Genomic DNA, 14,215 nt, shown 5'->3' on the forward strand with positions numbered 1-14,215 from the left:
GTGCTACTCGTAATTCAAAAAGTTATTATATCTCACCAACTTGTCCTAATCCTTTAAAAGACCATAATCTTCCATCTATCTCTTCAACTCTTAAAAACCCTATTGCATCTTCAACTTCACAAAAACCACTATGTAGTAGCCCATCCTTACCTAGTAAATTGTGCCCTTCACATGTTCCCACACATACTTGCCCATTAGCTACAACTATAACTCTGTCATTAGCTCTTTCACGCGATACTAAAAGTGGAATATCTATTAAACTATCAACGTGGTTAGATGATTTTTTGGCACATACTTCTTATCCCTTATCCCCCTTCTTTTATTAAATTACTTCCTTTTAGCCATACAACTAATGCTTATCTCACCATAATCAACACTACTAAAGAACATGCAATATATTTATAATGTAGTCACGATCCTTAGAAGACAACAATACATTGGATATTACTTCTCTTCTTAAGGGAAATAAACACATCTACTAAATGGATTTTTTTGTATTAATCATAAACTGGATGGTTTTGTTGATCTTTATAAGGCTCAAATTGTACATCGGGGTTGCAATCAGATTCAAGGAATTTATTATGTTGAGATTTTTTTCTCCCGGCACTATAGTTGTTACAGTTCATTTATTGTTTAATATTGATGCATCTAAGGCATGTCATATTCGTCAAATTAATATTAACAATTATGACCTTTATGCATTTATCAATGAATTAATCTATTTGAATCTGGCACAAGGTTATACCAAAGCGCTTAACAGTCAAGTTTGTCAATTGAGCCATATATGGGCTTAAACATGTTGGTCGATAGTGGAACAAGGAATTTACTTCTCAAATAATAATGTTTGATTTCACCCAAACTATATTGATAGTTGCCTTTTTACATATGTTCAAAAAGGTGTGATTCATGTTCTTATTGTCTCTATAGACGATGTTCTTATAACTAGTAACTATGAAACTTATATTGAAGATTTTAAACAATATATTCATTCTTCTTTTACCATTAAGGGTTTAGGCCACGCTCAATATTTCCATGGTATTGAAATAACAACGGAAAATGACAACATCTTTTTTTTTATCTCAACGTAAATATTTCTCTAATTTGATATTTCTGATGTTGGTCTTGATCAGGCTCTTCCTTCTTTTCCTATGCGACTAAATATTGACATGGAACTCTTTATTGGATCTGTTTATCACACACCATATGTTCATCATAGGTTTATTTTCGGTTGATTTATCTTAATTTTACTCATCTTGTTATTGGGTTTGTTGTCCAAGAACTCAATCAGTTTATGCACATTCCTTGTTCTCATCATATGGATGATTTTCTTTATCTTATTCGGTATCTTAAAGGTACCATCAACTATGGCTTATTTTACATTTTTGTAAGTAATTTGCAGCTAACTGGATATTGTGATGGTGATTGAGTGCAATGTAAAGAAACTCGATGTTGGGTTAATGGATATTGCATATTTTTTTTTTTGGAGATTTCCTGATTTCTTGAACATTAAAATAAGCAAATAGTAAATGTTAAGCCAACAACTTTTCTTGCTACTGTTAAACCCTTCCTCATTACATCCTAGCTTTATGATTAAATATGAATAACCACTCAATAACATGTGAAGATAAGACAAGCCCATTGCCGGTGGTGGAGTTCTTGACCGCATTTTTTAGGAGATGCTCAATTTTTTTTTAATTACAACTGCATTATCTTCTCCAGAATTTGAACCCTAGTCGAATAAATGATCTTGTGCCTTAACCAACCTTGTCACGTCCGTGTCTAAATTTCTAGAATTTATATTTTGATATTAGTATATATTATAATTATTAGGTGTGTGATTTTTATTTAGTGCTATGGAAAAAGTTTGGAGTTAATTCGATGGTTTTATGTGTAAATTAAAAGTTATGATAATTTTTAAAAGATTATAGAAAGATGAAGGATCAAACGTGATGTTTGCCATCATCATCTATTTTATTTCTTTTTCTTTTTCTGTTTCTTTTGTTTTTATCATCAGTTTTCTCTAAACCGTTTCTTTGATTTACGGAGATTCGGCCGTCCGAATCACTCGAAATTGAAACCATAGCATCCTTATGCATAGATCTAAGTCCTAGCCGAAGAGTTTTTGAGTTTCGGCAGTGATTGGAGGGAAACGCCTTAGACAGAATTTAGAGGAGAATTGAACGGGTGTGTTTTTTTCAATTAGTAGCCAAGGTAAGTAACTATCAACTATATTTTGAGTTTTATGTATATATATATATATATATATATATATATATATATATAATCAAAGAATTTCCAGAAATTGATATTTTAGGGTTATGCAAGAATTTTATAAAATTGGGGTTTTTCACGATTTCGCTTTTTATTGTGAAATTATGGTTCAAATGAAGCTATTGACTATGCTTCTATGTGAATTTCAGATTTTACTTGATTATGTTGATTTAAGGCTTGATTTGGTTGATTTACATATATACATATATGTTTTTGGTTTCCATGTATATATATACTGAATACAATGAATTTGATGATTTTTTACGAATTGTTTTTGGATTGAGAAATCTATTACGGTTATTGTTGTTATTATTTTGGATTGAAGTCCAAATATGATTTTTATGAGTTGTGATATTTCGAAAGATTAAATGGTTTTGTCCATCTAGGATTGCCCGGGGTAGGAGTTGTAAGTTGTAAGACCATATCTAATGGCGGTATGGCCAGAGTGCACGACTGGTAGTCCTAACTGTTAGGTAAGGAACGAGATATAAATGAGATATCTCGATATTGTTATGATTGATGTTATGATCTACACGGGTGGAATTTGAGGATGGATACACATACATAAATTTTATTTTATAAACTTAAGTTTTGAGTATATTTTATAAGGTTTTGATTAAATCCCTTTATAAATGTATATATGTGGCTATGTTAAGTAAAGTTGGTTTTTATAGCTGATAGTTTCTTGCTGAGATTTTTGTCTCACATTCTTAAATGTTTTAATGTTTTTAGGTGAGAAAGTACATGATAGAGAGAAGGTTACCAACCGATTAGGCAAGGATCGGAAGTTGTTGCTTATTGTTAGAATCACTACAACAAATCATCACTTGCGTCACGGTTAGAATTCTGGCACAAGTGAGCGTGGCTAAATAGTTGCCACGGAAAAACAATGGTTGTGGCATAAATTAGTTTTTATGCCATGGAAAAATCCATGGCTAATCATATCTCTTTGCCACAAGTAAAATCGTGGCAAGTGTAAAATACCCGTGGCAAGACATGACGACCAATGGAAATAAATTCACTTAGCCACAAGCATAATCATGGCGAAAATATGACATTTATTGCTAGGAACCTTACTTCTCCATGAACATAACCGTGGCAAAAACAAAATACTCGTGGCTAGAAACCTTAATTTGCCATGAGCATAATCGTGGCAAACTTGATTAAATTTTAATAATTTATTTTAAATTAATTTTATATTTTATTATTAATATTATTGTTATTAGTATTATATCAACTTTTAAGAGAAGCTAAATAACAAAAAGTAAAGTAGTTAAAGTGTAGTGTAATAAAAGAAAATCTTTCATTGATGTTCACGGAAAAATTGCCATTTTGTCCTAGATATGGAAAATAAAATTTTAACATTTAATTTATGTTGTTTGGTCACTTATAAAAGGACCAAAGTACAAAACAAATGAAATAGAATATGAAAAAATAGGTCAAAAGTAAGTATAGAATTGTTTTACAATTTTCCAGAAACACCCTGCAAAATCAATAATAATGTAATTTTATAAGCCTCTTAAAGCGGAGTTTCAGCATGCCAATAGAGTGGGCTCCTTCCTTCATTATCTGGTGCATCCAAATCAATATGTAAGGTGATTTCAGAAAGCTATTTGTCCATATTGAGCAGTAACATGAACTGTCTGCAGCAAAGAAATTCAAATTTGAATGATGCATTTTTTAGCTTTAGACTAACAATGAGCAGAACTAGAAAAATATGACTACAAATTTTATAATAATAAAATAACTATAAAATAAATAGAGAAATCTTCTCAAAGTTAAATATTTGATAAGAAATGTCATACAATAAAGGGCTCTCTCGATGTTTCTTTTTCCTGGTATTCATATATTTTTACAAGGCTAATTCCACAATAGGTGCAATAAAATTAAATGATAATTAAACAATTTAAGCACGCGCAATAAGGAGTAAGACAAGCTGGCAAAATTCAATATTCATTAAACACTAAGGAAAAATTAATAAATGAAATTTGGTGCAGTGCTAACAATATAAGAACCACGAAGAATAAGAACAAAATTATTGCAATGAGCATGTAGTTTACAATCTGAGAATCAGATAGGACATCAACTTCGAACATAAAAAAAATTTACCCGATAACCATTTAAATCGGCTGGCTCACCTCACCTCCATTTAGCAACAACACATCTTCTACTCTGATTGATCCTTTACATGATGCCAAATGTAACACTGTCTGCAGCCTATTGTCAATTGCATTTACATCACCCCCATGTTATCGCAGGCCGCATTACAACAAATATAATAAACATCAATCATTGAACTTCTATAGAGAAATCGAGTTTCTTTAATGTAAAACATTTAATTACTCGATAAAAGATCAAGGATTAACATCAAAAAAAATTCAAATAACACTTTCCTCAGTGATTAACTAGATTATAAGCAATGAAATTCAGTTAACATTTGCTTAATAGTTACCTGACCATCCCCCAAACATTTGTTGCCTTTGCTATTCTTCATAACTCTCTACTAACATTTCTGCGAATCATAAAAGTTTTAACATAGTATTGTGAAAATAGTTTTAGAGAAAAAAAGAAGAAATTAGCACATCAAGTCTGGTTATCTTACCATATTGAGTTCCAACTCCCTGGCAGCGAGCAGAAAAATGCCAAAGTTTCTCACACAGTCAGTTCTTCTATATGAAGATCATTATGGCTGTCAGTTTCTCACAGTCAGTTCTTCTATATGAAGATTATGATGGCTGACATAGACAGCCGTTCTCCAAGGTATAAACTCATTTATTGCATGCCCATTGTAAATTACACTACCCAAGAAATGCAAAAGAAATTCAAGAAGTCGTGAAACAATAGAAACTACATCCTCGCGATTCATTAAAAGTAGAATATATATATAGATCAGGATCAAGTTTCCAGCTTGACCCAACAAAAGTCAGGCCTTTCCAGAATTCGGAGGACCCAAAAGCAAAGTCGCCATGTACACATACCGAAAAGATGAGCAACTAACATTAACCAAGCCAATTCAGAAATTTAATATTCAAAGTTTCATACACCTTGATGGGTTGAGGATTCCCTAACATCCTTAAGGATGGTCAATGGTCTCTTTATACAGATGTAAATAATTTAAGAGACCCTTTTCAGATTGAAAAAAAATATGGAAGTTAGCTTATAAGCACACTATAAACAAATCAAATAGGAAACAAGTTTGCTACTCTATAGACACTTACCTCTACAACACATGAGGCGTTCAAGAATGAAGGAAAATCATTACTTCCTACAAAAGCTTATGCTTCTACATTTAGATGATCAAATCAGACTTCAATTGACGGAAATTCGATTCCACCCTAATAGCAAAAAACAACATTACTTAAGGACAAAAAACAGAACTTTGCCTTTTCTTTAGAACATTTTTTCAAACAGAAAACGAACATAGAAACTGGAAGAAATGTGTATCTATGAATGTGATCAGAGAACAAGTCTTCCATTAAGGTTAAGATATGTTTTCAACTCAGGAATTTGAACATGAAGGTTAAGAAACTACAGCCAAAAGTTGATTGTATTCAAAGGCTTATATTATAATACAAGGCAGATGCAGAATTGAAAATAGCATCATCTAATGAGATTCCAAGCATCATAAATAGGTCTGGACAAGGCTGTGAACTCTTCAAGTAATACACATCTGCCAGACATGAATCTTTCTCCTTCTTGTGAATAGTCCACCGACTGATATTTAACTCAATGAAAGAATTACTTAATAAACGAATTTCACAAAAGTTACATTAAGAGATGCATTACCATCTAGCAGAATAACTTTTAGGAAGAGAATGAATAAATGAATTAAGACTTCTAAGAGTTTCTCAGTAATAGTTTCTTTTGCTGCCCTTATGTGTCCTTCCGATGAACCTATGATCCTGAAACGTAATATAAAACTAGGAGGGATCCCTTTCGACCTTCTCCTCCCACTTAGTAAAAATTACAACGTTCTTAACATGTCAGAACCTTCTCATAGAAAACGTTTTGTAGTTTTGAAAGTGTGATATGAATCTTTGCAACAATACCATCTGTCCATTGCATCCGACACATGTAATAGTAATACAACTAGTTTTAGACCCGTGCACGGGTTTTTTTATTTAATTTCGTCACCACTGTATAAATATTTACGAATTTATATAACAAATATACAAAAAATGGTTGCTTTCTGAAACTACTATTAAATAAAATGCAAGGATAAAATGAAAAATTTAAAGAAGTCAGACCTTGATAGTACTAGCAAAAAATTATCATGTAAAACATAACAAAGCAGATTGCAGAACTTATAATACTAGTAAGAAAATGGTCACATAAAACATAACAGTGCATTATGATGCAAACATATATATACAATTCCAAGGATCTCACCTTGACAACTTTAGCAAAGCAATATGAAAAGGTCCATATGAGTTCCAAGTGCACCTCCATCTTGTCCATAACATTGAGAGCTAATGGGAGGACTAGTCCTTATCCTAACTTGTAAAGCTTCAACTTTCAAAAACATATTAAAATATAAAGATAAAGTACGAAAATAGTCATATGGTTTTTGGAGAAATATCAATTTAGACTTTACGTACAAAATAGCACTAATATAGACTTAACGTTTAAAAAATGGTACCAATTTAGACCTCGATAACGGAAAGTGATACGTGGAGCCTAAATTGGTATCTTTTTTAAAGGTTAAGCCTATATTAGTGCTATTTTGTATGTGGAGCCTAATGTGGAGCCTATTTTGGTAGCTTATCGCTAAAATATAAAACTAATGCAACATTATTAGCCAAAGAAGATAAATGTGGAGTGTCTGGTGCACCTAAATAATCAATTTTAATACTGAGCAGCGAAATTTTTCATATGATAGAGTCTCTTCAAACGGATGTTTAGTTTGTTAATGACTTCCATTCAACAGACTAATACATCCTATGAATTTTCTACTCTAGCTTAAAACACTCCACTTAATGCAAGGTGCAAATAAGAAATTATGTTAACCATTCATTATTTCAAATGTTCCGTAATTATTACCCAATTTCACATTCCTTTTAGTTTTCACTGAAACCAATTAGCCTATTTTTTCTAAATAATCAACAATGGTGAACTTCTTCATGATTAAAAATTCAATATTGAAAATATCCCACCAATTTAGGAAATAGCTAGCAATACCATGAGAGAAAACTCCATATTGAAAAATATTCACAAAAACAGAGTGCAGAATTAGGGAGAAGTATACCTCCGGCATTGAGAAACGACATCGTGAGATGTGGCCGATTGACCCTAGAGAGAGTGTTGGTGCCGCAGCGGGAATTTGAAGAAATGGAGGGATGTGGTGACGGGAAGAACAAAGAGAGTCCTGAAATTAATTAAGGGTGTGCGGCCCTTTTTCAGAATAAAAAACTGATCGACTTGAGTTTTTTTTCCTTTCTCATTCCTCTTTACTTTTTCTTTTTCGTTTGGTGGGAAGAGATGACGCCCAAAAATTTGGATGAATAATGATTTATTTTTTTACCGCCACATACATGAATAGAAATTAGTTTTAGAATAAGTAATTTTCTTGCCACGAAATATAATGTGGCATACATGTATGTTTGCCATGGAAAATAATTATCGTGGCATAAATATATTAAGAAATCATGAATTTATATTTGAATCTATTTTTCCCGTGGCTAAATAAAAACATGCCACGAATTTTGAATTCACGTGGCATGATTTGTGGCGCAAATGATGATTTGTTGTAGTGAATTATGGTTAGAACTTTGGTATTGCAATTGTAATATAATGATATTTGGATAAATTGGAGACGCCTAAGTATTGATTATAATCTTTCTATTTCACGCCCGATGCCGATTGAGGTCGTTTAGGGTCGGGTGTGACAGTTTGGTATCAGAGCTCTATGTGAAATTCTTCGGACCTAAGGTTGATAGTAATTGAGAAATATGAATATTTGGTGCAAGCTAAGAAATAATTTGAAATTTTTCGAGGATTGAGTAACTAGCTAATGAGGTGTAAAAATGAGATTTGATGGTTAGCAATATTTAGGTGTATGAAAAATAGTAAATTATTTGATATTTGGTGATATGGGTTATGAGTAAGTCATAACATTGAGCTAGAGATATAGAGAATTGTCTATATAGGTGCTGCGAGAGAATCAGATTCGTATATGAATCTTATGATGTATTTTTCGACCAGATATAGGTTGAATCTGTCATAGAGTCCTAAATGAAAGTTCTTTATTTTTATCTTACGTTTCCAAAGGTTTTTGAATCGCCTTAATCGGACTCCATATGAAGAAATTAGGCTGGAAACAACATCTGATGGTCTTCTTAGGAATATAGGAAATTGAGGAAATGATAAAGTGATAAATTGAAGATAATAGATATGGGATTGAGAAAGATAAAATATGGAGGTTTCATTTAATGGGTTTGGAAGTTGATTAATGATTGGGAGATTATAACATGAATTTAGTGTATTATAGAATCTTAAGTTGAATAAATGAGATCTGAAATTTAAATTACTGTTTTATTGGTGAACTTCATTTGGTTGGGGTTTAGAATTATTGAGAGTTATATAAATGATGTTTAGAGAGATACCGATGTTAGTGATTAATGAAAAGTAAAGTGGGAGAATATATTAGAGTTCGTGATTTGATGATTAAATATGAAAATTGGGTAAGCTTAAATAGTGTTTGAGGAAATAATTAAGATATGAATCTTGAGGACAAATTTTTCTGATCTTAAGCACAGTTTGAGGTAGAAAATTAAGAGATAAATATGATATAAGAGGATATATATGTTGATAATTAAAATTTTGTAGTACATATATTGTTAATAGAAGTGATTTTGAATTGAAGTTTGTGTGATTATGGTTTGAGTTTATAAAAGGATCAAATTGAGTGTTTATAGGTCAATTAAGAAAATTGAATGATATTATAGATTTATTAACTTTTATGGGTGTAAAGATATTATTTGAAGTTTGGAGAAAAAAACATTGATTGTCGTAATTTAGGTACTCTATATTTCTTGATTATATAGTTTGGAGAAACGATTGAAGTTTATTTGGTTGGATTGATGGTATATATAGTGGTGAATATAAGAAAAAAAAGCATGTTAGCTTAATTGATTTTGAGGAGTTAAATGGAGAATTATAAGAGTGATCTTCATATTAAGATTTTATGAAATGACTCTTATTGATAGGAAATTGTATCATAGTAATGAGGTTTATATTGGTGATGTTGATGTTGATGTTTATGAAATGACTCTTATAAGAGTGATAGTGATGTTGATGATAATGATTGAAGATTATACTATAAATAATGATTGGAGTGGATTTTTTTTATATAGATATAAGTATTATTATCACGATGAAATAAGATTATATATTGATGCAAATCATTTATTCAGATTATTTGAAGTTTAAGAAAAATATAATATCGTACATATTAGTGGTTCAAACGTGATTTTTTTTAAGTCTGTAGAATTTGGAGATAGGTGAAATATATTTGATATATATGCAATTGATAGAATCAATTGTGATTTAAATTTATTAAAGTGAGATTTGGTATATGTTCGGAAGATATGAATGATATTTGAAGTTTTATTGTGGATTATGATGATGGAATTAACTAGATTGGAATTTAGAGTTACTAAGAGTTATGTATAAATAATTGTTACAGTGATGTGGATATAGATAAATGATGGAGTTAATGGAAGGAAACATTAGAATTTGTGGTCTTATGATGATTATGAGGAATCTTGATAATTTGAAATAATTTTGTGATCTTGAAGGTTATTTGAGGAAGAAAATTTAGATTAGAGAACATGAATTTCGAGGACGAAATTTCTTAAGGTGGGGAGAATTGTCACGTCTGTGTTTAAATTTCTAGAATTTATATTTTGATATTAGTATATATTATAATTATTAGGTGTGTGATTTTTATTTAGTGCTATGGAAAAAGTTTGGAGTTAATTCGATGGTTTTATGTGTAAATTAAAAGTTAGGATAATTTTTAAAAGATTATAGAAAGATAAAGGATCAAATGTGATGTTTGTGAAATTTGAGATATATATCTCAAATCTTTACATGTGGTGATCATCATCCTCTATTTTATTTCTTTTTCTTTTTCTGTTTCTTTCGTTTTTATCATCAGTTTTCTCTGAACCGTTTCTCCACCGTTTCTTTGATTTACGGAGATTCGACCATCCGAATCACTCGAAATTGAAACCATAGCATCCTTATGCATAGATCTAAGTCCTAACCGAAGAGTTTTTGAGTTTCGGCAGTGATTGGAGGGAAACGTCTTAGACAGAATTTAGAGGAGAATTGAACAGGTGTGTTTTCTTCAATTAGTAGCCAAGGTAAGTAACTATCAACTATATTTTGAGTTTTATGTATATATATATATATATATATATATATATATATATATATATATAATCAAAGAATTTCCATAAATTGATATTTTAGGGTTATGCAAGAATTTTATAAAATTGGGGTTTTTTACGATTTTGTTTTTTATTGTGAAATTATGGTTCAAATGAAGCTATTGACTATGCTTCTATGTGAATTTCAGATTTTACTTGATTATGTTGATTTAAGGCTTGATTTGGTTGATTTACATATATATATATATATATATATATATATGTTTTTTGTTTCCATGTATATATATATTGAATAAAATGAATTTGATGATTTCTTACGAATTTTTTTTGGATTGAGAAATCTATTGCGGTTATTGTTGTTATTATTTTGGATTGAAGTCCAAATATGATTTTTATGAGTTGTGATATTTCGAAAGTTTAAATGGTTTTGTCCATCTAGGATTTCCCGGGGTAGGAGTTGTAAGTTGTAAGACCATATCTAATGGCGATATGGACAGAGTGCACGACTGGTAGTCCTAACTGTTAGGCAAGGAACGAGATATAAATGAGATATCTCGATATTGTTATGATTGATGTTATGATCTATACGGGTGGAATTCGAGGATGGATACACATACATAAATTTTATTTTATAAACTTACGTTTTGAGTATATTTTATAAGGTTTTGATTAAATCCCTTTATAAATGTATATATGTAGCTATGTTAAGTAAAGTTGGTTTTTATAGCTGATAGTTTCTTACTGAGATTTTTGTCTCACCTTTTTAAATGTTTTAATGTTTTTAGATGAGAAAGTACATGATAGAGAGAAGGTTACCGACCGATTAGGCAAGGATCGGAAGTTGTTGCTTATTGTTAGAATTATGGTTAGAACTTTGGTATTGCAATTGTAATATAATGATATTTGGATAAATTGGAGACGCCTAAGTATTGATTATGATCTTTCTATTTCACGCTCGATGCCGATTGAGGTTGTTTAGGGTCGGGTGTGACAAACCTAAACCATATACAAGTGGTGGTTTTAACTAGTAGAGAAAATTATATTATATTTTTCAATTAGGGTAGCAAGTATCTAATGTTATGGTAAAAATGGATCATCAAACCATAAAAATGTATATATTAAGTGTAGGGATATATAAAACACGTGGAGAAAAATAAAAGGTAATGGTCTCAAAATAAGTAATTAATATATTCTAAAAAAAACAATAATCCATTAGCATCAAGAGTAGAGATGAATTAATATCACATATCAATATATATAACCAAAATTGCAAAAACTCTCGCATAGAAAATTGTATAAAGGTCAAAAATAGGTGTGGATTTGCATTAATTAACATTAACATCCTGCAGGATTCACAGTTCCGGTCATAGTTGGCTTAATATTGGTACAATTAGCTATTGGAGGTCCTTTAGGTCCAATAAATTTGAGATCAATGTCAGCAAGTCCTATATTTGTGCAACTTCCAGGCATACAGTTGATTGAAATTGCATCAGGAGTGGGTGTTGAACCCTTGATGCCTTTAAAGGAAATATCAGTAAGCTTGACCTTTGACGGAGCCTAGAAATTAAGAAATAAGGTTAGTGATATGATAAAAAAAATAAGACATGAAAATGAAACCAATCCTTGTATAGCATTTTTGTATAGAAATATGTGGAAATTCGTACCGTTGTACTGCATCCACCGGGTGGACAATACATCATATCTATAATGATAGGATTCTCAACCTCTTCCATAGTAATATCTGAAAAGTGTATGCCCGATGCTTCGCAACCGTATTTGTCCGGCCATGATTTAACTCTCACACCATTATCACTTTTTGTAAGGGTGCATCCTTGAACATTGACTCCGGTTACAGGTTCCTCATTCTGGTAAAGTCCTAAACTTCCGATACTAATTCCATGACCAGGACCACATTTGACGTTTATTACCTTTAAGTCTGATGTTCCATCACCAACAGAGACACAATCATCACCAGTACCAATGTTAACGTCAGTAATGGTAACTCCCTTTGATCTTGCAACATGAATTCCATCTGTATTAGGGCTTTCAGCGGGTGCAGTTATTGTAAGCTTCTGCAATGTGATGTCAGTGCTAGACAAAACATTGATATGGAAATTCTTACTGTTGAGGGATGTGATACCTTCCACAAGACCAGTTTTTACGAAATCAAGCCTTAGATTCTGCATAATTTTAATTAGTTAGAATCACAAATAGATATATGTAATATAACTGCTGATGCTGAATGAGCAAGCATAATTACAATTGCTGTTGTCTTGCACATTTTTGCAGTCTTGAAACAACCAGGTTGGCTCTTCCACATTTCTTCGCCTTGACCATCTAGAGTTCCAGTCCCACTTATTGTGAGTTTATCAACATGTTCAAAAGTAATCCAACCAGAAGTTTCCACTTTAAGTGGTGCCTGTAAGGTTCCTATAAGGTTAAATTTCATCTCTCCTTTGCAAGGACCTGCCAGTAACACTGGCCCTGTTAGAAATGTTCCTGTAGGAACTGTCACTGTACCGGTACCTGCTGCCGCACATGCCTCTTTCCAAGCAGTCGTTATAGCCTAACAAAGGAAAATTATAATTAATTAATGCATATATTTGCTCAACAGTAATGTAATATTGTTCCTATATGAATTACCTGAGCACTATCTGCACCAGGTTTTGCTCCAAATGTCGTTATATCCCCTCCTCCACCCGCACCCGGTGCTGCTGGTGCTTGTGCTTTTACATTAGATAACACAATCAAAATCGTAAATAGAGTTGACAACATTAAACAAGATTCCATTTATCTTTCTACAATTTCTTTTGATATTTTCTTGCTTAATTGGATGATGGTTTTATAAGTGTTCATTATCTAATTTTAGGAATTAATTGTTAGATCTTCTTTTGTTTACGATTGACTCTTCCTATTTTTGGAGAAATGCCATATGTTTCCTCAAATGCATGCATGAGGACCGCATGCATTTCATATTCATGTTTTAAATTTGTGCAACTTTTTTTTTTTGGGAAAACTATTGTAGAAGAGTTCAATAACCTCAAATGTTATTTTCATAAAATAATGATTATAAAAAAGAGATATGATAAATAAAATGTAATGTAAAATGGAAGGTAATAAGAGCAGTGAATGTATATCGTTTTCTTTATTCATGAGTTGATATATATACTTTCAATTTTTCTTTTATCAACAAATACGAAGCCGTTAGGATCTTTGTAGTATTATAGGATAAGGTATAAATTTACCTAATGGTTATTGGGGAAAAAGAATTAGTCTCTACGTTCAAAACATTGAAATCTTAAGTCTAACATTTACAAGACCGTGCAATTTCAAACCTTATTAAGGAAAGATGAGTTTTTTTATTTGTAATTTCATATTCCGGCTACCTGTTGTCCTCAAAAGAGACTCTAGCAAGTGCACTAGATACAAGTAATAAAGTGATAAGTGAGTATCGTCTCCACAGGGATTGTGATTCAAATAAATATCGGAAATCGTTGCTAAACAGTGTGTGTTGCAACAGTGTCTTCCCTTATGGTTGATTGTTTGATATT

General features: G+C 31.5%; 1 protein-coding gene across 1 annotated transcript; it reads right to left on the reverse strand.

Moving 5' to 3' along the window:
* Positions 1-11,894: 11,894 nt before the first annotated feature.
* On the reverse strand, positions 11,895-13,457 carry LOC136228005 (exopolygalacturonase-like). Its single transcript, XM_066016835.1, has 4 exons — positions 13,308-13,457; positions 12,925-13,230; positions 12,329-12,844; positions 11,895-12,221 (listed from the first exon to the last, which is right to left on the reverse strand). Exons 1-4 carry the CDS (start codon positions 13,452-13,454, stop codon positions 12,000-12,002), a joined length of 1,191 nt encoding a protein of 396 aa, XP_065872907.1. The 5' UTR covers positions 13,455-13,457; the 3' UTR covers positions 11,895-11,999.
* Between the last annotated feature and the right edge of the window lie 758 nt (positions 13,458-14,215).

Source organism: Euphorbia lathyris, chromosome 4, assembly GCF_963576675.1.
Source record: "Euphorbia lathyris chromosome 4, ddEupLath1.1, whole genome shotgun sequence".
In the NCBI taxonomy this organism is placed as follows: Eukaryota; Viridiplantae; Streptophyta; class Magnoliopsida; order Malpighiales; family Euphorbiaceae; genus Euphorbia; species Euphorbia lathyris.